The sequence below is a fragment of the Mustela nivalis genome (assembly GCF_964662115.1).
Source record: "Mustela nivalis genome assembly, contig: HAP1_SCAFFOLD_2641, whole genome shotgun sequence".
Classification (NCBI taxonomy): Eukaryota; Metazoa; Chordata; class Mammalia; order Carnivora; family Mustelidae; genus Mustela; species Mustela nivalis.
Window position 1 is genome coordinate 1 of NW_028134024.1, and position 26,645 is coordinate 26,645.

General features: G+C 55.8%; 2 protein-coding genes across 3 annotated transcripts in view; both read left to right on the forward strand.

The window, feature by feature from the left end:
* Positions 1-473: 473 nt before the first annotated feature.
* Positions 474-5,447, forward strand: KPTN (kaptin, actin binding protein). Of its 2 annotated transcripts, XM_082751177.1 has the most exons (8): positions 474-673; positions 799-872; positions 1,224-1,333; positions 1,409-1,486; positions 2,156-2,231; positions 2,940-3,075; positions 3,162-3,344; positions 5,024-5,447. In XM_082751177.1, exons 1-8 carry the CDS (start codon positions 503-505, stop codon positions 5,150-5,152), a joined length of 957 nt encoding a protein of 318 aa, XP_082607303.1. In that variant the 5' UTR covers positions 474-502; the 3' UTR covers positions 5,153-5,447. The 2 variants fall into 2 exon arrangements, with proteins under 2 accessions (XP_082607303.1, XP_082607304.1); XM_082751178.1 differs by lacking the exon at positions 799-872 and having other exon boundaries at positions 590-673.
* Positions 5,448-7,646: 2,199 nt separating this feature from the next.
* The window catches only part of SLC8A2 (solute carrier family 8 member A2), a 29,646-nt gene continuing 10,647 nt past the window's right edge, over positions 7,647-26,645 (forward strand). Inside the window, exons 1-4 of the mRNA XM_082751176.1 lie at positions 7,647-7,736; positions 12,270-12,959; positions 17,102-17,766; positions 23,620-24,042. Of these exons, the coding sequence (XP_082607302.1) occupies positions 12,285-12,959; positions 17,102-17,766; positions 23,620-24,042 (1,763 nt within the window). The 5' untranslated portion in view covers positions 7,647-7,736; positions 12,270-12,284. The remainder of the gene's footprint in view (positions 7,737-12,269; positions 12,960-17,101; positions 17,767-23,619; positions 24,043-26,645) is intronic.

The window sequence follows — 26,645 nt, forward strand, 5'->3', positions numbered from 1 at the left end:
GAGGCAGGCAGAGAGAGAGGGGGAATGGGCTCCCCGCTGAGCAGAGAGCCGGACGCAGGGCTTGATCCCAGGAGATGACCCTGAGATCATGATCTGAGCTGAAGGCAGAGGCTTAACCCACTGAGCAACCCAGGTGCCCCTAGATCCTCTCTCTTATAACTACTCAGCTGTGCCACTGTAGCAAGAAATTGATACTTTGTAAATAATTGGTGTAACTGTGTTTCAATAAAACTTTATTTATAGCAATAGGGGGTAAGTTGGATTTGGTCTGTAGGTCATAGTTTGCCAACCTCTGGTCTAGCAGGTGAGAATTCTAGAAGCTGATATTCTGGATTCTAGGATTTGGATGTTCTGCTCTTTTATGGTGGCAGTTTCTAGAAATTCGAGTATTTCAAAGGAGATGGAAAACAGAACTGCTGGAACACTGGAGTTCTAGATTAAAGAGGTTCTGGTATTCTAGAATATAAGAGCCCCATGTTCCGTGCCTGAATCCACAGCCAGAATGATGGTTCTAGCAGATGAGGGCTCTAGAAACAGAAGGTTTCCGCGATTCAGAAAGTTCTACCACACTGGGGCTCTAGATTTCTCTGCTTTCAGGGTCCAGGTCGGGAATCAGCTCGAGACAGTGTTTCTCCTGAGTGGGAATGACCCAGCCATTCATCTGTACAAGGAGGTGAGGCAGAGGGAGGCACAGTGGGCAGGGCCCTGCCCAGGCTGCCACGGGCTGGTGCTGGGTGTGAGGCCGGCCACTGACTCCCAGGTCGGGGGTTGGGTGGCGGTTGGTCTTGGTTCCCCCAGAACGAGGGGCTGCATCAGTTTGAAGAACAGCCCGTGGAAAACCTCTTCCCAGAGCTCACGAACCTGACCAGTAGGTAAGAGAGCCCCTGGAAAGCGAGGCCCATGGGGATGGGAGCAGGGAGCCTCAGAGAAATCAGGGATAGCGGGGATAGAGATGACCTCAGAGAAATTGGGCAGGAGAGGGCACTTCAGCAAACTCAGGCCACTTAGGAGAAGCTGGTCAACGGTGGTGTCCACAGAAAAAACACAAAACAGACTCAGGGAGATCTGAGAAAGCGGGTGGTAGGGGTAACCTCAGAGAAATCAGACTCCCCAGCGGGGTCCCAGGGCTACAGGAAGGGGGTGGATGCTCCTTGAGGGGCAGAACATGGGGCCAGGACCCAGTGATGCCCTCCAGCCATACTGTCTGCCCACCCACCCACCAGCGTCCTCTGGCTTGACGTCCACAACCTCCCTGGCACATCCCGGCGACTCTCCGCCCTTGGCTGTCAGAGCGGTTATGTCCGAGTTGCCCACGTGGACCAGCGAAGCCAAGGTGACGGCTGGGATGGGGGCGGGGCAGGGGGCTAGGGGCTGGGGACAGGGCCCTGAATCCCCCCTTCCCCCACAGAGGTCCTGCAGACATGGACGATCCTGCAGGACGGCCCCATCTCCCGGGTCATCGTGTTCAGCCTCTCGGCCCCCAGGGGTGAGCTTTGGGCCTGGTGGGGAGGCAACTCCACAGGCCCCCCACACCCAGATTCATGCCCTTTGGGAACAAAGTGTCCGATCCCTTGGCACGTCCCCCATCCCTCCCGGGCCCACTCCCTCCCCTTCGTGCTCTCCTGCTGTACTTCAGTGACTTACCACCCCATGGTCTAATCGAGACCTAACCTGGTGTTGAACTTCTGCCTTTCCCTTGGTGGTCTAACCCACAACCTGCAGACTTCCTCTGTTCCTACACCTCCCCACCCCGCCAGCCTCTTCATCTGTCTCTTGCTGCAGTCTAAGCCTGAGCTCTTCTCCCAGCCCCAATCCTGGGGACTCCATGCTGCCCTCCTCCTCCTCCCCAGGCTCCCCTTTACCCACACCTGTTGCTCCATTCCTCTTGCTGGGCCCTTCCCTGGCAGCTCCCTTCGCCTGACATTGGCAGGCCGCCGTCTACCCTCTGGGTTGGTCTTCACTTCTCTCCCTCCTGCTCTGGCCTCACACCTGCTCCTCTTCCTGGCGTCTCCCCTCCCTCCACCTCTCATGATCTGACCTCGAGGCATCCTTCCCTAGCACAGCTTCGGGTCTCCGCCCTCACACGGGGGTGAGGGGGATGTGAGGAGCCTGAAGACTGTCCCCTCAGTGCCCCCCATCCGTGTCCCTTCTCCAGAGACCAAGGACCCCACAGAGCGGGAAGAGTACAGCGTGCTCGTGGCCAGCATGTTGGAGCCGGCAGTGGTATATAGGTGAGGGCTTGTTCCAGGTGGGGCGGGTCAAGGCGGTTGTGCCCCCCGGGAGGGGAGCGTCAGTGTTTGGGTCTGGAACTGGTCGGGGCTGCATTGCGGCCTTGGGATGAGAACGGAGATGCCCACTACCCCCAGACAAGTGTGTGGACAAGAGCTTATGAGCCAACTCGGTGCGTAAGAAAGCCTTGATTCAGAGGGTGGCCAGTTTTGGGGGCGTACCTCTTCCCACCATGGTGGGTTTCAAGTCAGCTGGCAAAATTTCTGAAAATGTCCCAGTCTGCTCTCAGGAGCCAGAGCCAGCCAGCCGTGGCTCCCCTGGTGGGCAGCACAGGTGTCCAGGTGGGGTCCGAGCCCCCCACGCCAGCTTCCCAGAGGCCTTGTGCATGTCCAGACTGGAGGCAAGGGTGTTGCCAGAAAGGGCAACAGGGTCCTCTGTGCAGGGGTGAGACGGCTCCGCCTCTAGGGGGCAGTGTGGGTGGGTGTCCCTTCTGGGCAACAGTGAACAGTCTGAGGAAATGATCTGGGTTCCCCTTGGTGGATATGCAGATGGCCAGGCTGGAGACGAGGGGGTTTGGGTGTCGGGAGGAACAGCATGGCCGAGACCCGGGAAGGGGAAGCACGGTGGGCCCCCAGCCCGGGCCTGCCGCCTAGAGGGGGCAGGCACTGTGGTGTGACTTTGGTCTCCCTGCCGCATCCGGGGACCCTCAGGGACCTGCTGAGCCGGGGCCTCGAGGACCAGCTTCTCCTGCCCGGCAGTGACCAGTTTGACAGCGTCCTCTGTGGCTTGGTCACCGACGTGGATCTGGACGGGAGGCCTGAAGTCCTGGTGGCCACCTACGGGCAGGTGGGGCTGAGGGATGGGACCACCGCTGCATGTCCCCTCCCACTGCCGCACATCCCCGTGTGACCCTCGCCCCCCATCCCCTGCAGGAGCTGCTCTGTTACAAGTACTTCGGCTCGGAGTGCGGGCTGCCCCAGGCCGAGCACGGATTTCGCCTGCTGTGGCAACGGGGCTTCTCCAGCCCGCTGCTGGCCATGGCGCACGTGGACCTGACTGGGGATGGGCTGCAGGAGCTCGCCGTGGTCTCCCTGAAGGGCGTGCACATCCTGCAGGTAGCTGGGCTCCCCACCTTGGGTTCCCCTCGCTGAGCCCGACCTTGGGGTGGGGGTGGGGGGATCGGTGCACCCCTGCTGTGTTAAGGGTGCGCTCCCCCAGAAACACGGAAGGGGACGGGGAGGAGCCCCACGAGGAGATGCATTCAGGGGCCTGACCGCACAGGAGCTCGGCAAGCCTGAGCCCACCTTCAGCGGGGGGACCGTGGGCCGCCCCCACCCCCCGGAGGAAGGAGTAACTGTTTCCAGGAGGCAGTTCCTGTTGGCCAAGGACAAGTCCCGAGAGACAGGGCCGACGGGGCAGCCAATCGGGAGGGGACTGTCTTGCCAGAGGGAACCCGCCCGGGCAGCTGTCCGCCCCCAGCCACCCTCAGTCTCCCTACCTTCAGTCCTTGGCTCCATGCCTTTTGTCTGACTCTCTCCTTTTGCCCTCCCTGCAACTCCTACCCCCTTCCCTGTGACCTAACCTCAGTCCTTCCTCTGGGGTCTAACCTCTGCCCTCCACGGCAGGCAGGGAGTTACTGTCCCTGTAGTCCAGCCTCCAGCCCTCCCGCAACCAGTCTCTGCTTTTCCCCTGGCATCTAACTAATCTTGAACCTTCCCGCTTTGGCCTAATCCCTGAACGTCCTGTAGTGAGCCAGCCCTTGAACCATGGGGTCTGTCGTCCGGCCTTCTGCAGTACCTAGACCCCCTCACTCCCACCGCATAGCAGCCCAACTGCCATAACCCCCGCTGGGGTCTAGTACCCAACCGCTCCAGTGGTCCAGGGTCTAACCCTAACCCCCACTGCAGCTCATCCAGTCTGACCTCTCACCTTTCCCCTGTGGCCTCCCGCCACCTCTCAGGCTGTACTCTACCTTGTTTCCTGGTGTGTTGTTTGCCTTCTCCTTGCCTCTGGTCCACCTCCAAGGCCCTGTCTCTGTGGTCTAGCCTGGCTGCTTTCTCTCAGAGGTCAAGGGTACTGGCTCCTCTGCAGGCTTTGCCTGGGTCTTTTCCTACATTCTGTACCTCAATGGAATGGTCGAGGTTAGACCTCAGCAGAAAGGAGAAAGGATGGACCCCAGTGGAGGGGTCTGAGGTTAGAGCCTGAACTGAAAGGACATAGGTTAGATCCCAGTAGAAGAGGCTGGGGTCCAACCGTGGGACAGAGGACTTCCCTTTTCTGTGGCCAAACCATCCCCTCAACCCTCTGCCTCATTCAAGGCATGTCACTGTAATCTCTTCTGTCCCTTCTATTAGGGTCTAGCCTGAGACCCTCCAACCAGGGTCTCATTTTGTCCCTCATGTGGTGCCACATTCTTCCCTTTTTCACTTTGCTGGTTTCCTCCTGCCCCTTATTAGCCTGTCCTTTGTCATCAAGGTCTCACCTTTGTCTCCCCCACTATGGGCTAACCTCAGCCTCACTACCGTACAATGTGTGTCTCTCCTGTGTTTCGGTCCTTCCCTGTCCCTTCTGAGTTCAAACCTCACACCCGCACATTTCGGCCGAGGCTCTGTCCCTCCCACTGGAAATTCACCAAAGGCCGTCCTCCTGGGTCTAATCTTCACCCCATCACAGAGACCTGTTCCCACCCCACACGCTGGTCCACTCTCCGACCTCCCGCCGCCGAGCTCCCGTGTGGTCTAACCTGCGCCCCTCCTGATCTTTCTCAGCACCGGCCCCCTCTCGTTCCCCACAGCACAGCCTGGTCCAGGCATCAGAACTGGTTCTGACCCGGCTTCGGCATGAAGTGCAGCAGAAGAGACATCAGTCGCAGAGGCCTGGGGACAGGGCGGGTCCGGGGCCCACTGAGACCTCGGCCTCCTGAGCTCCCACCCACTGCCCGTCCCAGGCCCAGGGGCAGTCACTGGAGTAATTGCCTCTAACCATTCACAGTGGCGAAGCCTCCTGAAGGAAGGGAGGGTCTCCCCAGGCCCCCCAGGATGGTGGAACTGGGAGTCAGTGCTCTGACTCTGCCCCCTTGTGCACTGCAGGCCTGGCTGACGCACTCCTGTCTCTGTACCTCAGTGTCCCCGTTTGAAAAATGGGACAGTCTCACCCCCCTCAATCCCCCATGGAGACTTGGTCAACCTGTGATTATTTATATGTCCAGAGGAAGTGGACTTCAGTTGTCTTCATTCTTTTGTTCTGGCAAGTGTTTGACAACTGCCGTGGGCCAGGCTCGTTGTTGGGTGCTGGATTCGCCCAGAAGAATAGGAGAGAGGGGCACATGGGGAGAGAAAAATCCGAGCTTCAACCTAGAACCGGGACTGTGGTGAGATCCTAGTGTAGACCTCAGAGGACGGAAATGAGGACCTGCCATAAAGGCTGAAATGAAACCAAGGTGGAAGGTTACAGAAGCGGAAAAGGACTGAGATTAGACCCCCTGGGGGAAGTACAGAAATTAAGCCTCAGAGGAAGGATATGGGTGGGAAGGGCTGTTGTGGGAAACTGTGGTCAGATTGCAGCAAAGGGTTTGAGGCTAGACCCCCACCACCACGACCATGAATAATGCTGAGGTTGGACCCCCAACAAATTACTATGGTTAGACTTTGTACCAAGGGCCCAAGTCAGACCCCAGCAGAAAGCAACTGAGTTTAGATCCCAGTTGAGACATGCTTAGATGGAACCCAGGAGGGAAAGACCCCTGGTGGGCCATGCTGAAAGGCCCAGGATTAGACCTGATTGGACTGGAAAAGACTGGAAAGCCCAGGGGATCCAGGGACCAGGAAGTCTGAGACAGGGCTGGTTTCCCTGGCCCAAGGCTGGGAGGGCTTTAGAAGTTGCTCCCTCCTGTGGCCCTGTCTATGGCAAGGGAGAAGGAAGCAGCGGCCTGTATTTGCAGGACCAGTGGAGGGCAGGAATCAGGAGAACTCTCGCCCTCCCCCACAGGCCAGGAATAGCTTCTGTGGGGCGGGGGGGGGGGGGGGTGTTGGGGAAGAAATTCCTGAGCTGGATCCAGGCTGGTGGAGAGGGTGGGCTTTTTCGTCCGTGGGACAGGGTTTGGGTGGGACTCCTGCTTCCCGGGGCAGAGGGGGCAGATCCCCCAGGCATCCTGACCATCTGTCTACCTCCTACCAAGGAAGTCCACCCCATGGTCTGACCACGCACACAGACCATAAACACCAAGCCACCTGGTGGGTTTTTAGGGAGGCAGGAGCCCACCAATCCTTGGCCGCCCTTGTCAGCTCCCAGAACCCTGGACCCAAGCGTGGGAAATTGCAGGGAGCTGAACCGCCTCCCTCTTGCTGGCAGCCCGCCCAAGGCTGTCCAGCCTGGACCCGTGTTGGGCACAGTGGTGGGGGCGGGGTCTCCTCTCTCCTGCCGCGGGCCTCAGCTGCGTCCCCTCCCGTCCTGGGTGGGAGTGGGACTCTGGCATGGGATTTTGGTGAGTTTAGTCAGTGATGGTGTGAATATGAAGTGTGTGTCCCCTTCAGGGCTCAGGATTGTGTGTTTTCAGGACTCGGCCCCTCGCCCGGCTGTTGGCTGTTCGCTGACCACTCGTCACTTGCTCCCGCATGTGGGACCACACGTGCCGTGGAGTGGTTAAGGGTGTGGAGCCCAAAGCTCCGCGCGGCCACTCTGTGCCTCGATTTCCCCATCTGTAAAATGAGGCTAATAATGTTACCTCATGGGGTTGTTTGGAGGACTAGTTGTGTCAACACCTGTCAGTCACTTACCAAAAAAAAAAAAAAAAGTGTTTAACACCGCCTGGCACGAGGTAAAGGGGGTATGAATGGCAACTGTTGTTACTATTATTAATGGGTACCTTTGTGGTTGTTTCGGGCCCGCTGGGCGAGGTTCTGTCTGGAGGCAGAGCATGTGAATTTGGATCTGACTCTGGTTAAACATTCTTGCCCTCCCCCTGGTTCTGTGAGCCTGTAACTATTTGTAGCTGTTCGTGCTTCTCTGGCCCTTGTATGGATCAGAGTCTGTGTGTGTTGGGGAGGAGGAGGGATGCCTCTGAATGACCCCCAACCCCTCCCAACACGCACACACCGAGCACCCTCCGCCGCTGTCCCTGGTCTGTGGTGCTGAACCTGAAGGGTGGGTGGGAAGCTCAGGCTCCCCCCAGCCTCCTCTCTCCAGGCCCCTCCCCTAGCCTCCCCGCCCCGGCAGCCTCCCCTCTCCCCGCCTCCTCCTCCTCCCCTCGGTCTGTGGCTCCTCCTCCTCCCTCCCAGCACTCTCCCCCGTCCCTCCTCCTCCCTCTCTCCCGACTCCCCCCCTGTCCCTCCCCCCTCTTCCTCTCCTCCCTCTATCCCCTCTCCCTCCCCTCCTCCCTGGCTCTCCCTCTCAGTCTCCAGCTTCTCTCTCTCTCTCTCTCTCTCTCTCTCTCTCTCTCTCTGTCGGGCGGAGTCGCCCACCACTGCCAGCCCAGTGCTAGGGGGACCTGCTCCAGGCTGCAGCTGCAGGTAAGAGACCTTCGTTGGGGAGGAGGGGCAGTGTGGGAGAAGGATGGTGTTGCCTGGGCAGGCTGGTAGAGGGGGACATTTCAGGAGCCAGGAGCGGCTTTTCCCTGAGCTCGTTTATGGAGGTTGGGGGGGTGCTGCATATCCCGGGTGGGGATACCAGGTTCCTTCCGTGGGTTGGGGGCGCCACCAGCAGCCAACATCCTCAGCTCCTCCTGTGTTCTAGGGAGCATGGCCGGCTGGGGAGGGGGTGCCTCCTGGCACTGAGGGGGCACTGAGGCACCATCTGGGGCAGTCCCCCTTCCCCTTCTCTCCCTCTACCTCCACCTTCCTGCATCTGGGTCTCGTCTGTCTGTCTTTCCACATCTCTTGGGGGTCCTGTCCTGCAGAGTCTGGCCGCCTCTCTGAGTCCCTTTGCCTGTGTCCCTGTCTCTCAGTCCCTCACTCTCACCTCTGTCCCTCTGGTTCCTTCTGTGCCGGGGTCTGTTCTGTGTCTTTTCGGGGTTCTATCTCTGAGTCCCTGGTTTCTTTCTGCCTTCCTCTTTCACCATCTGTGTGTGTTGTGTGTGTTGTGTCCCTGTCTCTTTCTCTCCCGTCTCTCCTCTCCTGTGTCTATCTCTTCTGTCTCTGTGGGTGTCTCCCTCTCTCTTCCCTGCCCCTCTCCCTCCTTCTCTCCCTCTCCGTCTGTAGGTATGAGGTCTCTGTTTCTCTGTCTCTGTCTTCCCTGGTAGCTGGTTAACTCTCCTCCCACACACCTTTGTCCCCGCCTCTGGCAAGGGGGAGACCTGGAGGAAGAAGACTCCCCCTCCCGGAGAGTGGGCTCCCCCAGAAGGTGCGGAGTCCCCCAAAGTCCTCTCCCTTCTTCAGCCGAGCTCCCACCCGTCCTTCTGGCTGGTTTGTACCCTGTCCCTTCCATGAGAACAGAGTTCCTCTCCTCTCCCCTGCCTTGTATCTGGCATCCGGAGGCCAGTCCTTCTTGCAGTCTACCCTCTACTCTTTGTGGTGGAGACTGCAGCAGTCCTCCCATCTTGCCTTCCCATTCCCCCTTGTAGAGACTAGACCGGTCCTTCCTACAGTCTGACTGCTATGTCTCTCACCCTTTGTCCATTGCTTGCTTCACTCATCTGTTCCTTGGACGATTACTGATCACCTTGCGTACTCCAGGCACAGCACTAGGCACCGGCGTGGGTCAGGCCAGTCCTTTGTGCAGCCTTCCTTCCATCCCTCTCCTGGCATGCCAGCCTCAGACCTCTCAGTGGGGGGTGGCTCTCCAAAGCTACTCCACCATTCCCTGGGGGCTCCAAGAGGGCCCCTCTGAGTCTGGAGGTCCCTGGCCAGTACATCTTCTTTCCTGGGGAAAGTGGACCCTAGAGAAGCTGGGTGAGAGTTAGTGACCATGGGAAAGGGGAGAGCCTACCCTGTAGCCCTGGCTGGGATGGGGTGAGGTCCTCAAGTATCCACGTGGGGCCCAGCTGGGTTTGGAAGATCACCAGCCTAGGAGTTCCATGCCTTGCGTTTCCATCCTCCCCTGCTCCTGCCCCTGATTTGAAGCTGCTTCACCTGGCCAAGCTTTTTCCTCCCTCTGGACCTCAGTTTACCTATCAGGGTGTCATGGCCCTGAACACTGAGACTATGTGTGTGCGCCCCCCCCCATCCCAGGCCGGGATGTGGTGTGGTGCTGGGAGAGCCTGGCTCACCACCGGAGCAATAAGTGGGTGTGTTTAGAAGCCTGTGTCCCACCTCGAAATCCCTCCGAGGGGTGGCGGGCAACACTTGCTCCCACCAGACCACAACCAGGAACAGCCACCTCCCTTGCCAAGGTAAGGGAGAGGAGGGAGGGAGGAGGTCCCACCTGCCAAGCCAAACTAGGCTTTCCCCCACTTATGCCTACAGTCCCGCTCTAGGCAGAAGGTCTCCAAGACCCCCGAGAGGCATGTGAGGCAGACCTGGGGTACTCGCCACTGACCCAGCTGGCTGCCTGCCCACGAGGGTGGGGAGAAAGGGAGAGATGCCACTATCGGCCCTCCTACCCTGGCCTCAACCTGATCCTTTTGCCCCTGGGTTCTAAACTCAGATTAGGTTTCAGGGCTGCTGGCGGATGGACGGAGAGAGGCAGAGGCGGGTGCGTCTAGCAGAGGAAGCCCAGCTGTCCCCCGGCAACAGGACTCAGAGCTCTTGGTTCTTCATTTCACAAATATTTATCTCACGCTTTCTCTGTCTGACCCCTCCTCCCCTAAGGCCTCAGTGAGAGAAAACCAGGTTTTACCGGAAAAGGGATTGAGGCAGGCTTCTTTGCCCAGCCCCTGAGCAAGGAGGGCAGGCATGAGGACACCCTTTGCCAGACTCTGGTCTCCCTGGAGGACCTCACCAGCAGGGACGGGTGGTTGGACTTGAGGGGGCACTTTCCAGGCCAGGGCCCTCCCATGATAGAGGGAGTTGATGCTCGAGATGAATTCCTGACTCCCAGGTGGCCTTCCTCACTCCTGAAAACCAGGGAGAAGGGAGGGAGAAGAGAGTGAGTCTTTGCTTTGGATCCTGGTGGGTTTGTAATTATGCCTAAGTTGTTGCTAATTAGGGGGCCGCTAATTGGATGTATCATTAGGGGCCTTGTTGAGGGGCTAATTGTGTGGTGGCCCTTTAAGAATCCCCCTCGCCCCGCCCACACACACACACACACACACACACACACACTCCTCAGGGAAGTTCTGCCAACATTCTGCCTCCCTCCCCCAGGAGCCAGCTCCCTGCCCGTGAGTACGTGGGCGTGTTTTGGGGGCAGGCTATGGGTTAGACTCAGAGAAGAACTTTCAGACATGATATCCGGTACCTGGAGGCACTGGCCAAGACAGGATCAGGAAGTTGTAGGCTCAGACGACCGACCGTCTTTCTTCTCTCAGTCCTCCCCCCCTTTTTTTAATAGGCTACTGGGTTACCAAGGCAATGCAAGAGTGGGCAGAGGAACTGGGAGTTCAGGCCACTCTTAGAGAGGGAGTTGAGTTGGTGCCGGGGGCACTGAATGAGCTTTTGACCTCTGAGCCTTGGCCCTCTCCACTGAAGAACCAGCTAGGGACACCCTGAAGTGGGGTGGTGTCATTTTTAATTGAGAGCTCAGGAAGGTGATGTCTGGGTGGAGAACCGGAGAGGAGAGAGTGAATATGTGGGGAAGAGCATCCCAGGAAGGGGAAATAGCAGGTGCAAAGGCCTGGAGGCAAGAACTTGTCTAGTATGTGAGGAGCCTCGAGGTGGTAGGGGCCAAGCAAGCAAGGGGGACAGGGGGAGACGAAGCCAGAGAGGGAACAAGTGGGGCAGATCCTGCAAGACCTCATGAGGCAGGACGAGGGCTGTGGTACTCTAGCTGAGACTGAGTTGGGAGCTGTGGAGGGTTCTGAGCAGAGGGAAGAGGTGAACTGACTTACTTTTTTTTTTTTTTTTAAAGATTTCATTTATTTATTTGAGAGACGAGAGCATGAGCTGGGGAGAAGGGCAGAGGGAGAGGGAAAAGCAGGCCCTACTGAGCTCAGAGCCCCACATGGGGCTCGAACCCAGGACCCTAAGATCATGACCTGAGCCAAAGGCAGATGCCCAACAAACTGAGCCATCCCAGGTGCCCCCTAGTTTGCATTTTTAAAAGGAACTGAGGCAAGACACAGAGATAGCCACTCAGAGCCAGGATCGGAGGCTGGAGGAGAAGTACTGAAACCGTAGAGACCCCACAACCCACAAAGGAGACCAAAAGTCCAACACAGGGCCTTATGTCACAGCTGCTGGAGACCCGGGCACCTCACAGAGACCTGGGGGCTCCTGGAGAGAGACACCTGCCATCGTTGCAGGAACGAAGTGAGTGCAAGACCCTCCAGCAGCCCCTCCCCAGCCCCTCTCAGACAGACAGACAGATGTGCCAGACCCTGAACAGGAGCCCTCTGGGGGCCAACTCAGAAACCATGAGACTTACCTCATGAATTGAGGGCCTCCAGCCCCTCGCCTCACCCACTAAATTATTCACTCTGTGTTCTCTGGGGCCTGGCTTCATTCCTCCCTTGTCTGTGGGATTCGTCTGTGTGGCTGGGCAGGCCAACAGCCTGTTCCCTTTCCCTATAACATTCCTCGGTGTGAGGGCTCCGTGCTGGGCTTCTCCATTTACTGCTGAGAGGCATCTGGGTTGTTTCAAGACGGGAGCTGTTAAGACATTCTCGGATGTGTCTTTTGGCAGACACATGACCTAGGGCTCCCGGGTGCGTATGTACCTGAGAGTGGGAACAGCTGAGTCCTAGGACACGGCATATTCAGCTGTAGTTCCCCAAAGTGGAGAGACCAGTGTACACTCTGCCAGCAGCGTGTGACGCTCCTCTGTCTTTTTATCTTTCTCCCCTGGTCTCTGTCTGGCCCTCTCTGTCTCTCTGCATCTCCCTCTGTCCTCATCCTCCCTCTGTCAGTCCTCTGCTTGTCCCCCATGCCCTACTCCCAGCAAGCCTTGGCTCCTGTGCAAATGGGAGGGGTCCATGCCCCTCACCCACATTCTTCCTCCTCCCCCAACAGGACCCAACACCCTCCATGGCTCCCCTGGCCTTAGTGGGGTTTGCGCTCCTCCTGGGGACAACCCCCTGCTCGGCGGCGGCCACCCCAACCCCCTCACTGCCGCCTCCCCCGGCCAATGACAGTGACACCAGCACCGGGGGCTGCCAGGGCTCCAACCGCTGCCAGCCAGGGGTCCTGCTGCCCGTTTGGGAGCCCGATGACCCGTCCCTGGGGGACAAGGCAGCACGAGCTGTGGTCTACTTTGTGGCCATGGTTTACATGTTCCTGGGCGTGTCCATCATCGCCGACCGCTTCATGGCATCCATCGAGGTCATCACGTCAAAGGAGAAGGAGATCACCATCACCAAGGCCAACGGTGAGACCAGCGTGGGCACCGTCCGCATCTGGAATGAGACAGTGTCCAACCTCACGCTCATGGCCCTGGGCTCCTCAGCCCCTGAGATCCTGCTGTCCGTCATTGAGGTCTGCGGCCACAACTTCCAGGCGGGCGAGCTGGGCCCAGGCACCATTGTGGGCAGTGCTGCCTTCAACATGTTTGTGGTCATTGCTGTGTGCATCTATGTCATCCCAGCCGGTGAGAGCCGCAAGATCAAGCACTTGAGAGTCTTCTTTGTCACTGCCTCTTGGAGTATCTTCGCCTACGTCTGGCTTTATCTCATCCTGGCTGTCTTTTCCCCGGGTGTGGTCCAGGTGAGCAAGGACCCATGGACACCTTCTTGGTGCATATATGTCTGCAAAATCCAGAGGGGTGGCCCCCTGGGCTTGGAGACCTGATTCCTGTATTTGCAGAAATGCATGCTCACATCTGGGAGGGCCTCCCGGTATGGTTGTGCAGGTTGTACACTGCACGAGGGCATGGGGTATTGAAGGCAAGTTGGGGCTGGAGTCCATCGAGTATGCCCAAGCCATGTCTGGATGGCTCTGCAGACCCTGGAAAGGGCTCATCCACCCAGAGAGGGGTGACATTTTACACTATACCCATTTGGAAGGGACCTCTTTAGCTCTCACTTTGGTGCCATATGTGTTAACAGAGTCCTTGTGATCTGTGTAACGTATACCACACCCACTTCATGGTCTAGCCAGGTATTTGCCAGGTAGGTTCACATGTTTTCTTACCCTCCCTGTCTTTTGCATAATTTATTCCTGTCTTTATAATAAGACCACCTCATTTGCATAATTCATGCCACAGTTGCATAATCCAGCCTTGTATTTTCTGACGGTGCTAATCAACTTGGGTAACTTGGTACAATTTGCATAATGTATCCATGGGCCTGCATAGACGTTGGCCCACATCTGTGTAATCTAGCTCTGTATTGGCCAGATATGCAATTGTGATTTGCATAATTCATTCATCATTCATAATTGATTGCTGATGGTAGGATAATTTATGCCACATCACTGTAATTTATATGCAATCCTTCCAACATAGGTATAAGCCCAGTCCACTGCAAAGGCCACTTTCCATAATCTATTCCAACAAAATTTAGCCCCACCACTCCATAATTTACACCCACGTTCCCATAATCGTTTGCCTCTCGTTTGTCCAGTGTCTTAACCACATTCTGCTTGGTCTTCCTTTAAAACATGTGCTTAATTCATTTCCCACAACCCCAGGACTGCCATCTGCATTTGCATAATTTATTTATGGGCCTGGCCTAATTCATTCACACACATGCATAATTTATTTGAGGCTACCCAGAATTCCTTCACACATGTGTATAATCTCTCTGCGCAAATCTATCTGGTTCTGCCAATTCTAGTCTCTTTCCAGGAAGCAGCTGAAGTTAGAAGTATAAAAATTCTTTGCAGGTGATGTAAAAGCAGAGGGAGGGACCAGAAATCACAGGTGAGCTAAGGGGGAGACGGTAACACCAGGAGACAGGGATAAGAGAGGGAGAGAGATGTTTACTGTAGCTGAATAATGACTAGAATGCTGAGTCTCCTGGAAGCCGTGGTGAAAAGTACAGAAGGTTGCGTCACACGGTGCTCATGAGCTTATAGAAAGGATGGTATACTGGCTTGGGTTTTCAAAATGGTCTTTGATGATGAGGAGTCACAGCAAAGCTATGAAGAGAATTTTAGATACCATGAGCGACAAGTGGGTAGGGATGGGGGTGGAGGAGAGAGCTTCTCCCCACCCCGAGAAGGAGCCAGGCTCAGACTGAGAAAACAAGCTTGAAAATATCACAGCTCTGGGTGGAGAAGTCGCCATGGGGGATCCCTTTGGGAGTAACGCGGAGGCCAGGCTTATGGGACATTTTCATGAAATAATGGAAGGAACTGGCATGAGATCAAGATAGTGCCACTTCCTCCTCAATGGAGAGAACTGGAGCAGCAAGATGGGTCTGGCTCTGAGTTTTCTCCCCAAGTGCTGTGTGACCTCAGGCAAAGCCCATACCTTCTCGGGGCCTTAGTTTTCATATCTGAACCATGGAAGGGGTTAGACCGGATCCTTGGTTCTTGACCCTTCATACCGAGTGCTCCCTTTTTCTAGCAAATGCTTTGTTACCTTTTACTTGGACGTGAAATTCTTAGATGAGAGAAGAGAGGCCTTCTTCCCCAGTAGCCAAGTGCATGGACCCTGGACCCAGACACACTGGGTTCAAACTCCACTTCTGCTGCTCCCCAGCTGTTTCTTGGGCAAGTTCCTCACCTTGTCTGTGCCTCAGTCTCCTCAGCTGTCACCTGGGCATCAGCATAGCACTGACTCCAGAGGGTGGTGTGGGGATCAAACAAATTACACATGGAAGGGCTCAGAACAGCAAGCCCAGGACAGAGTAAATGTCAGTGATTCCTCCCATTAATGAACTTGCCTGTGCTGTTGGCTATCCGAAAGTCTGTATATGGCCAAACTGATATAAAGGAAAGCAATGTCTCACAGCTACGTTAAAAGTCATGGTGTGGGTACCAGATGCCAGCACCTACTTTCACCGAATAAGTTTGGGTTTAAGAGAAAGAAAAAGATCAGGAAACGTTCCATGCAAGGAGCCGAGCAGAGGAGTGGGTAGCCACAAGATTAAAAATAAGCACATTCAGCATATATTAGAGCATCAGGAAAACACTTCATATACATGTAACAGAGCTGAGTTCTAGATTCTAATTATTAGAAGCAGGTTTTTTTCGCCACTGCACATGTCCAGCGGGAGGTTCTGAGGTCAGGCAGGACGTGGGACAGGTGTGCATTGTGTGGGGCTGCCCCATGAGTCGCTGGACCAGATATCCCCCCACCACAATTGTGGTGGCAGCTCACAAAGGACCCCAGATTGGAGACGCCTCCTCTTGGGGGTGTTCTTGTCCACAAAAGCTGTCTCACTCCCCTCCCAGGGTGTACAAATCAATATGCCCTTACGCAGTAGGTGCCCTGGAAGGAAGATATAAGTCTCCTAGATTCGCCTTTTATTTACCTGCAAGGGGCGGGGGGGCAAATCTTAGGGGTTGGAGGCTGTCTGGGAGAATCCTGTTGCAATATACACAGTGACCAGTGCAATGAACACAAGGCCAGAGTTCATTTTACAGCTTGTGTAGAAAATTCAGCTTCTTTTCACAGACCTGCCTGGTGGCCTTGTGAGGCTGTTTCCAAGTCCTGCCCTTCTCTCTGAGCCATCAGTAAACACAGCGACAAGGTGTGTGGGCATTGGATCGGAAAAGATATTTTCCCTTTTGGGCCCATTTTAAAGACACCTCTGGGGGCCCTCTGATGGTAAATAACCTTTAATGGTTCCTTCCTTATCTTTAATGAGAAAGGTAACTACTTGCAGACTGAGTCCCGGACCTCAGTGAGTGTTAGTATAATAATGGTAATGTTAATTTCACATTCTGAGTCTTTTCCACGTGTCAGGAACCGACAGTGCTAAGTGTTAGGGGTACATAAGCTCATTCAGTCTTGGGGACGCCCCCACCTTACAGGCAAGAGGCTGAGCCAGACCTCCCTCTTCTAGAACCAGGATCTGGACTTAGTCTTTCCTTGTTTCTCTGGGGAGGTAGCATATAAACATGGGAACTTGCTGCATGAGGCTGTAAGGGGAGCCAACTTTTGCTTCTTTTAGAGTCAAAGTCCTGTCCCTAAGGGCCAGATTCTAAGGAGAGTCTGGCAAAGGCTGTAGTCACTGGTCCAGGGAGGCAGGGCGGGAGAGGGGAAGGGAGAGGGAATCAGGGAGCTTTAGTAGGAGGTAGAGTGGAGAGCAGGCCCTAGGTGATGGGTGGGGTTTGGACAAGTCAGGGGCATCCCAGGTGAGGAGGGGTGGAGGGGAAGTGGAGCAGGGAGAAAAAGATGGAAGGAAAGAGAGGCAGGAAGGGACACAGGCTCTGCCCCTTGAGGGGAGCTGGGTTCCCGGCACTGGGGCAGGTGGGCGTGGTTCTCAACGTGATAAAAGGGGGATGGGTGGATGGATGGATGGACGGACGGATGGGTGGACGGGTGGACGGGTGGACGGGTGAGCGGATGGAGGCATGCATGCATCAGGCGACCAGGAAAGAGGCGGGGGTGGGGGTGGGATGGGGAGAGAAACTGCGAAGCATCTCACAAGGGAGAGAGATGGGTATCTACAAAAGATACAAAAGGCGGACAAGGGGACAGAAGCAACAAGACAGAGAGGAAAAAAGATTCAAAAACCGACCGGCGCCGAATGGGACGGAGGCAGGGAGAGAAAGAAGGAAGCAGAGAGGGGACGAAGCGGGGCAGGGACCGAGATGCGGGGAGATGCGGAGCGGAGGGGCTGACGGGGGGGCGCCAGGCGACCACCGGGAGGGAGACGCGGGGGGCGGCCGGGCGGTGGGGCGGCGAGCGCGCCCCCTGGCGGCGCGGCGGTCCTGACCCACGCGGCCACCCGCAGGTGTGGGAGGCGCTGCTGACCCTCGTCTTCTTCCCCGTGTGCGTGGTGTTCGCCTGGATGGCCGACAAGCGGCTGCTCTTCTACAAGTACGTGTACAAGCGCTACCGCACCGACCCGCGCAGCGGCATCATCATCGGCGCCGAGGGCGACCCCCCCAAGAGCATCGAGCTGGACGGCACGTTCGTGGGCGCCGAGGTGCCGGGCGAGGTGGGCGGCCTGGGCCCGAGCCCCGCCGAGGCCCGCGAGCTGGACGCCAGCCGCCGCGAGGTCATCCAGATCCTCAAGGACCTCAAGCAGAAGCACCCGGACAAGGACCTGGAGCAGCTGGTGGGCATCGCCAACTACTACGCGCTGCTGCACCAGCAGAAGAGCCGCGCCTTCTACCGCATCCAGGCCACGCGGCTGATGACGGGCGCGGGCAACGTGCTGCGGCGACACGCGGTGGACGCGTCGCGCAGGGCCTCCCCGGCCGAGGGCCCCGGCGAGGACGAGGACGACGGCGCCAGCCGCATCTTCTTCGAGCCCAGCCTCTACCACTGCCTGGAGAACTGTGGCTCCGTCCTGCTGTCCGTCACCTGCCAAGGCGGGGAGGGCAACAGCACCTTCTACGTGGACTACCGCACCGAGGACGGCTCCGCCAAGGCCGGCTCCGACTACGAGTACAGGTGGGTTGGCTGCTCTCAGGACGGAGGTCCCCCCGCCCCCCGCCGGCCTCCGCGATCGCCCGGCTCCGGCTCCGGGCTGCCTCCAGCACCCACCCATCCGCGGCTTTCATTCATGGTTCCTTCATTCATTCCCGCTGAGAGCCTTCTTGGCATCGCACGCTCTTCTAGCGCTTGCCAGTTAGCTCGGCTCTCCCGTCTCCCCGGCGTACCGGCTACCTGCGGGTTCTTGCGCTTGACGACACCTGCGTTCATGATTACAGCTCATTCTATGTGGTGTTACTGGATAGGACAAGTTCCCCCCCCCCCCACCTAACACACCGTGACTAAAGTAAAAATGTTTATTGAGCAGCTACTGTATACCTGGGGGTGTACCGTGGTGAACAAGACAGCTAAGGCCCCTATCCTCAAGTTGCAATAAAGCAATGAACTATTAAATAGATTAAGAATATGAAGGGGTTTTAAGTGCTAGGTGGGAAAATTAAATGGCATAAGAGGGAAGAGGCGGGACCCAAATTATCTCCAGGTTTTTGTGGCACCTTCAAGAAGCCCCCCCTTTGTACCCTCCTGTATCTCCCCCCCCCCCCGTCCCTCTCCTCACCCCTCTTTGAGGAGATCTGTGATCTTCCCTCCTTCAGCGGTTCCTACTGAATACCTACTATGTGTCAGGTACAACCTTTAGACGCAGAACAGTTAGGGTGCCTGGGTGGCTCAGTGGGCTTAAGCCTGGGACTCTTGATTTTGGCTCAGGTCATGATCTCCCGGTGGTGAGACAGAGAGCCCTGTCTGGCTGGGCACTGGGCGTGGAGGCTGCTTAAGATTCTCCCTCTCCCTCTGCCCTTCCCCACCTTAAAACAGCAACAACAAAACACAGAACAGTAAACAAGATAACTTCTCTATCCTCACATGACCCACAAAAGTCTTATCTGTTTGTAGTTCTTCTGTCCATACCATACTCTTTCAAGAATGATAGTTTTACAGTGTCATTTGTTGACCGATGTGCAGTCTGCCATAGTTCTCTATAATAATACCATTTATCATGGGTCTACTATGTGCCAGAAACAGATCTGGGCCTTGAAGACCAGCAGTGAATGAAATACGTCAAGCGTCTACCCAAAAGCAGCTGACATTCTCGTGGGAAAGACGGGCCATCAGGGAGTAGACACTGAAGACAGAAAAATGTCAGCTGTGAAGAAATTAAGGCAGAGGACGGGAGAGAGTGTTGATGACTGAGCTTCTCCCCGGTTCCACCTGCCAAGTAGTCTGCCATACCTCCCTTTCATCCTCTTCCCTGGGTAAAGCTAAGGCGGACCTAATTGTAGATCTTCAGTTCTGCTCGCCCTCGTCCCTTTAACTCTTCTCTCGCTGGGGCCGAGTTTCTGGGTTTCACAAATCTTCAGCTCCGCCACTCTGCTCCAGCCTCCCCTTGCCTCTGCCGAGGCATTTCCAATCTTTCAATATTTTGGCAGCTTCAGGCATTTGTAGATCATTCCCTCCACCTCGGGTCAGTCCAAGATCCTTTGGTCTGCCCATCCCGTTTCATTTCTCCCACCCTCCCATCTCTCTCCCCCTCCATTCTGCTTCCCCTGAGTGGGGCTCAGGATCTTTGTCCTGTCATCCTGTGACATGGGATCCCTTTGGTCACCCGTGACCAAACGCCCCCTCTCCCTACCCTCCTCCATCTCCCAGCTTCCTTAGACTGAAGAAGAAGCATTCACCATACTGGGGCCTGCTGTCACTCAACCTCTTCACCCTTCCACTCCTACCCACCCCCCTAGTCTGCAGCTGCCCCCACCAAAGGTTTTGCAGGAGGAAGTGAGGACGGGTGTCACCTGCTGGGATCAGAGGCGCCTCTCTCGCCTGCAAATGACCTCAGTACTGAGATGTCTGAAGTGTAGGAGTAAATGCTGCTCAGTGGTGGAACCAAAGAGCTAGGCAAAGTTGACACCTTTCTCTTGTCCCTGCTCTCCTATCCCAGGTGACGGTCACAGGCCTGGCATCACTTATCAGTGCAGCTTAGGTCTAGGACTGGGAGGCAGGACAACAAGTCCTGGAACCTGTTTCTTGAGCAAGTTCCTGCTTCAGTGTGGGCATTCAGGGATGTCATGTATGGTTATTAAGGTTGTGCACTGCCTAAGAGTACCACATCTAAGAAAGCTCTATTCACATAGTGGACATTGTAGATTTGTATGTCTATTATGACAATGTCCTGATTCATGGAAATAAAGGGTCTTGAGGGAGGGAAGCCATTTTCTGATTTGCCCACAGAGATCATATGGATTAGGATCCATGGGCCTCAGTTTCTTCAAATTTAATATGATCTCCGAGCTACCAGAAGAGCACACCTGTTCCAAGATTCTGAGATTTAAGCACCTATAATCCTAACATGCTAGGGTCTAAAGTTTTAAGATTCCAGGATTCCCACATTTGGGTATTCTACTCCACACCTAACCAGTCTCCCATGTGCTGGTTCTCACATTTTCATCTTCTCAGAATTTGTGCATCCAGTGTTGAAACACAAGTCCGTCTTCTATATTTCTATCATACCTGGTTTCTAAAATCCCCATGTTCTTTGTCTTTCTGCCCTTTGATTTTGGAAAAAATTCATGCCCACAGAAGGGCTGCAGAAATGGTTTGGTGAACCCTCATATCACCTTCGCCTAGAGTCACCAACTGTTCATTTGCTGTCCTGTTTGCCTTCACTCACCCTCCCTAATATATACTAGTATTAATCATTGTGGAGCTAGATGGGAACGGCTTGCAGACAGCATGACCACTCACCTGTAAATACTTGAGTGTGCCCCTGCTAAGATTTATGACAGCCACCCCCTCCCCAGTCACAATCTGACTGCCACACTCAGGAAATGTAATACTGAATCAATATTATTGCCCAGACTGCGGTGCCTGTTTGTATCCCCACCACACCCCACCCCGCCCCGCCTGTTGTCCCTGTAACATCTTGTGGCTGTGTTTTCCCTCCCTTCCTCTCTTCCAATCCGATCCAGACCCAAATGTTGCATTTCGTTTTCATGTCTCTTTAGAGTTCATCGGTCTGGATCCATCCCTCTGCTTCTCTAGGACTTTCGTGCCCCTGACACTTTTGAAGACAGGCTACTTAGTAGAACAACCCTCAATTTGGGTTGTCCAATATGTCCTCATGATTAGATTCAGGTGATGCACTTTTGGCCAGAATTCATGCAAGCGGTGCAATGTCCTCCTTGGTCCATTATACCAAGAGGCCCATGACTCCCCCCCGTCCCACTACCAGTGATGTCCCTTTAACCATTTGGTAAAGTTAGTGCTAAAATCCCCACCTAAGCTAACATCTCTAACATCCCATAATGGTAGGATTCTAAGATTCTAATCTTTTTTAAAAGATTTTATTTATTTATTTGAGAAAGAGAGAGAGAGCATGCAGTGGGAAGAACAGAGGGAGAGGGACAAGCAGACCCTGAGTGAGGACCCCAACGTAGGGCTCTGTCTTACAGCCCTGAGATCATGACCTGAGCTGAAACCAAGAGTGAGACACTTAACCCACGGAGCCACCCAGGTGCCCCTAAGATTCTAATCTGAATATGCAAATATCACTAGCTAACTTGTGCTGAGTGCTTTCCTTGTCTTATAACTCAATCCTTGTAACACCGCCCGCCATGAGGTAGACACTGTTATTAGTTCCACTTTACAGAAGAGGAGCCTGAAGTTCAGAGGGCCGCAGATCCTAACCGCCGAGATCACACAAGCCAAAAGAGCCTCGAGACCCTGCTCAGAGCAGGTGGGCTCACCGGGCTGGGTGACTCAGCTACCATGGACAGCGGCTCCAGGGAGGAAGACTACAGCCACAGGGAGCTCCTTACCTGTCTCCTCCCAGTCTTATCATCTGATTCTACCTCTTTACCAGAACCTTGGGGTCTCTGACCCCCCCACCACACACACACAGAGCTGAAGTTTTTTGGGAGAACTGGAGCCCAGGACCTGTTTCTTATCAAATTTATCACAGTAATGATAGAGAACACTCATGGATCATATAACACCTTTCAGAAATGGGGTCACTGGTGCATGCTGGGATGGATTGGGAGGAGAAATTGTAGATTTTCAAGGTGCATTTACATCCCAGAGTCACTTTGATGCCTACAGCCCTGCCAGGAGCCCACTCATTCCCTGTCCCCCCAAAGTTTCACTCTGACTACTCTGCCATCATTATCTCATTTCTTCCCCTGCCCCATTATAGAGCATCTCACATATGTTCAGAGACTTACACAACTGATGCTCATTTAGGCCTAAGCCAGCTCATATCCTTCCCCTCCTCAGAGGCCCGCCATGCTTCCCACCCTACTTGGAATAAGCACCAGATTCCCAGCTGGGGCCCCTGACATCTGCCCTGTTTCCTCTGTGATGTCATCTGCCTCATCTCCTTCCCCCCACCCTTGCTCCCTCCACTGGAGCCACACTTGCATCCTCAAATACTCCAAGCTGCTCCTACCTCAGGACGTTAGCACTGGCTGTTCCCTTTGCCAGGGATACTTTTCCCCAGATATCCTCCATATGGCTCCCTTCCTTACCTCCCTCAAGTCTCTGCTCAAACGTCACCCCTCAGAAAAGCTTTCTCTGACATTCTAACACAACATCTCACTCCCTACCCTTTTTCCTCTGTTTTCCTCTATTTTTCTCCATAACACCATCACTACTTGACATTTTATTATATGTTTGTTGTTTATCCATCTCTTTTTAAAAAATCTATTTCTTTGAGAGAGAGAGAGAGTGAGAAAGAGAGAGCATGAGAGGGCGAGTAGGAGAGCAAAAAGCAGGCTTCCCACTGAGCAGGGAGCCCATGTGAGGCTCTGTCTGGGGACCCTGGGATCATGACTGAGCTGAAGGCAGACGCTCAACTGACTGAGCCACCCAGGCGCCCCTCTGATCTGGTTTTGCTGCTGTTTCCCCAACACTAAGAATAGTGCCTAGCACACAACAGCTGTTCAGTAAATATTTGTTGAATGAATGGACCGTAATTAAATTATTAAATGTGTAATTGTCACCACGATATGGCTCTCCCACGGGCCTGTGAATGTGGTGAGCCCTGTGAAGACAGGGCCTCATCACCCTCTGTTCCCAGCACCACCCAGAACAGGGCACAGAGAAGATACTCATGGAGTCTTTGTTGAATGAATGAATGAATGACCCCAAGTTAAGGAGTGTGGGTGTTCTCTTGAGAGTACTCAGGAGGACTCAGAGGTTTTCATCAGAAGCGTGAATGAGGTCAGCTCTGGGCCCCACATCCCTGCTACTCCCAAGTGTGGCCCCTGTATCCTTCATGGGAGAGTCCACATCTGTGGGAGCGACTTAGAAATGCAGTCTTGAAACCCAGAGCCGCTGAACCAACCTGCATTTTAGCAAGACCTCCCAGGGGATCTGTATGCCCCGTAAAGTTGGAGAAGTGTGTTTATGGAACACTGCAGGCTCTCTCCACTCTGGGATTTTGCATGTGCTGTTCCCTCTGCCTGGAGCATTGCTGTCCACTAGAAACACCCCCAGGAAGCCGGCACTGATCTCATCTTCAACATTATTTAATGCTGGCGTTCCTAATCCTCATGGGTTCCATGATGGAGGGACCCACTCTGTCTTATCCCCCTTTGCTGCCCCTTCCCTCCCACCCTCGGAAGCCCACCCTGATTCATCCTCAGTATTTTTTTTTTTTTCATTCTCGGTGTTATTTACGTAATGCCTGTCCATCTTCATACTCGGGAGTTTTCGGTGGTGCCTTTCCCTTCTCCAGGAAGCATGCCCTGACTCCCCTCCTTCCCACAGAGGGGACCCACCTTCACCCCTTTCTTTCTCCCCCTCCCATCCCTCCCGCCACAGTGAGGGCACGCTGGTGTTTAAGCCGGGCGAGACACAGAAGGAGCTGCGCATCGGCATCATCGACGACGACATCTTTGAGGAGGACGAACACTTCTTCGTGCGGCTGCTGAACCTGCGCGTGGGCGACGCGCAGGGCATGTTCGAGCCCGACGGCGGTGGGCGGCCCAAGGGACGGCTGGTGGCGCCACTGCTGGCCACCGTCACCATCCTGGACGACGACCACGCGGGCATCTTCTCCTTCCAGGACCGCCTGCTGCACGTGAGCGAGTGCATGGGCACCGTGGACGTGCGCGTCGTGCGCAGCTCGGGCGCGCGGGGAACCGTGCGCCTCCCGTACCGCACGGTGGACGGCACGGCGCGCGGCGGCGGCGTGCACTACGAGGACGCGTGCGGCGAGCTCGAGTTCGGCGACGACGAGACCATGTGAGCACGCGGGGACGGGGAGAGGATGGGACTCCGCGGGGAGATGGGGCGGGGCCGGAGACGTGGGCGCGGCCGGCCAGTGGGTGAGCCGCAAGAGTGGGCGGGGTCGCAGGACGAGGGCCGGGCCTCGGCGGAGTTGGGGGGCGTGTCTTGTGGCGGGCGGGGCCTGAGGGGAGGCGGGGCACCGCTCAGAGAGGGAGCGGGACAGGGGCGAGGGGGGAGGAGACAGGAGTGACGGGGCGGGGCTAAGAGGAAGGGACTGGGCGTGGGAAGGGCGGGGGAGAAAGAAGCTGGTTTGAGGAGAGGAAGGTGGACCGGGGGAAGTAGGGCCAGGTGAGGAGAGAGAGGAGAAGAAGGAGGACAGAGGCCTGGGGAGAGGAGTGTAGAGGATTTAATTGTGGCTAGTGGGGATGGAATGTGGTCTGAGGAGAGGGGCCTCGTGGACAAGAGGGGAGGTTCCAGTCGAGGTGGGGCGGCGCCTATGGAAATGCAGAAGCAGCTAGGCCTAAGCCGATGGATGGGGTCTGGGAAGGGACCCAAGGAGTTGGACGAGGAAGGCGGAAGAAAGCGGGACCTAAGGGGAGAGGGTGGAGCTCGGGGCAGGACTAGGGAAAGGGTGGAGCTTGTGGGTAGGAAGACACTTGAACCTGGGGAAATGGCCCGACACTTAAGGGGAATGTGGGCTAGGCTTTGAGAAGAGACCGAGTAGGACTGTGGGGGCCTGGGAAGGTAAGTGCAGGGCCAGGGGAGACACAGAAGACACTGGATTTGCGGAAGGTGGCGTGGGGTCTGGGGTAGTGCGCTGGATACAGACACACCCAACACACACGCTGGCACATGCGGAATCACTAAGTCACAGACACGCTCACTAAAACACGGCGTCAGGGCTGGTCTCACGCCCAGACACCCGGCCACCCCCTTACACAGATGCCCGAGTCTCCCCACTGTGTGCCTGCAGCCTCACGTCCCCCGCTGCCTGCCTGGGAGGCAGACGGCGCCTCCCCCCTTTGCCTGAGCCCTTCCGCCCCCGCATGCCCGTCTGTCTCCCTCCTCCTGCCGCCCACGCTCCTCCCACCGAGCACAGCCCCCACCGCACTCCCTTCCCCCTCCACCTCCTTGCCTCTGTGCCCTGGCCTCCGCTGAGCTTCTCACTGCTCTCCCCGCCTCTCCATCCCTTCCTTCGCGTCTCGATCCTGGCAGTCTATCTCTGGGTCTCTCTTAATCTCTAGATCTAGGTCTTCAGTGTCTAGCTCTCTGACTCGGGTTATGTTTCAGTTACGGACTCTCCGTACCTTTCCATCTCTTCTGTTTCTGGCTTGAGCTGAGAACTTGGCTGAGGGCACCATCCCAGACCCTATCTATCACATTCAAGAGGCAGAGGCAATGGGGAAAGGTGTCTTTCTGCTCATTCTGGTCCTTCCTGTAGTCTAACCTGTTTCCCTCCTGCTGCTGCGACCCCACAGGCCCTCTCCTCCCCCACACGGCTTCCCCAGGCTGGGACGCCCTCTGCTGCCGCCCCCACCCACGCCCCCCGCCCAAGCTTCCAGCTGTGGCTTCAGATGACAGAGAACTGGAGGCTAATTAGCGATTAGGGAAACACATCCTTCCTCTCACGGGCAGGCGCTAATTAGAGGTGCTTGGAAGCAGCCGGGCTGGAGGGGCGGCCCCAGGCAGGATCAACACCGAGGTGGAGGAGAGCCGCCCAATGACAGGGTGGTGGGGAGAGAATGGGAGAGAGAGACAGAGACAGAGAAGATGAGAGATAGAGATGGAGAGACAGACAGAGTTAGAGAGAGGAAGACAGAAACTTTGATACAAAGGAAGAAGGAAACTGAAAAATTTGGGGAGAGAGGGTGCCAGGGAGATTGAAAGGCTACAATCCAGGAAGCCTGAAGGGAAGTGAGATGTGGGGAAGAAAGAGAGAACTTCTTCCTGAGAGAAACTCAGTGGGACTCAGGGAAGGAGAGGTCCTCTTGATGCGACAGAGAGAAAAGAGTTTGGGTCAGAGAGAAGCACAAGAGACAGGATACAAAGAAGCCTGGTTCGAGATCAGTGGCTGCAGAGGGTGGGAGAGCGGGGTTTCCAGGAAACGGGAGGCAGGCATGAGGGTGACAGAGTGACAGACTGGGGAGAAAGGCTGCTTCCTTTGATCTCAGGAAGTCCTGCCTTGGTCAAGCTCGAGTCCCTCTTGCTGTCCCCTGCCATCTGGGTTTCTCCTCCCTGGGTCCCCTGAGGGCACGCCTGTCAGGGCGCCCGTTGGCACACGTGTCACTGCGTGTCAGTCACCGCATGTCAGCGGATCACGGCGTGTCTGCAAGAGTGTGAGCGTCGGAGGTGTGTGTGTGTATCACCCTGTCTGTCAGCGTGCCACCGGGTCGGCAGCTGTCTGCATGTCACAGTGTGTGAGGAGAACGTCTCCAGAGACCCTGCTTCTTGCCACGGCGTTCCAGCACCTTGGACAGTTCCCAGCCCGCTCCTGAGGTTGGGGGCGGCCATTTCTTTTCACCCACAGAAAATTTAAAATATCCTGAGACCAGGAGGGGATGAGGGTGGAGGTGGGCATACGTCCCCACATGACTGTCTTGTGTGCATCTGTCTCGTCA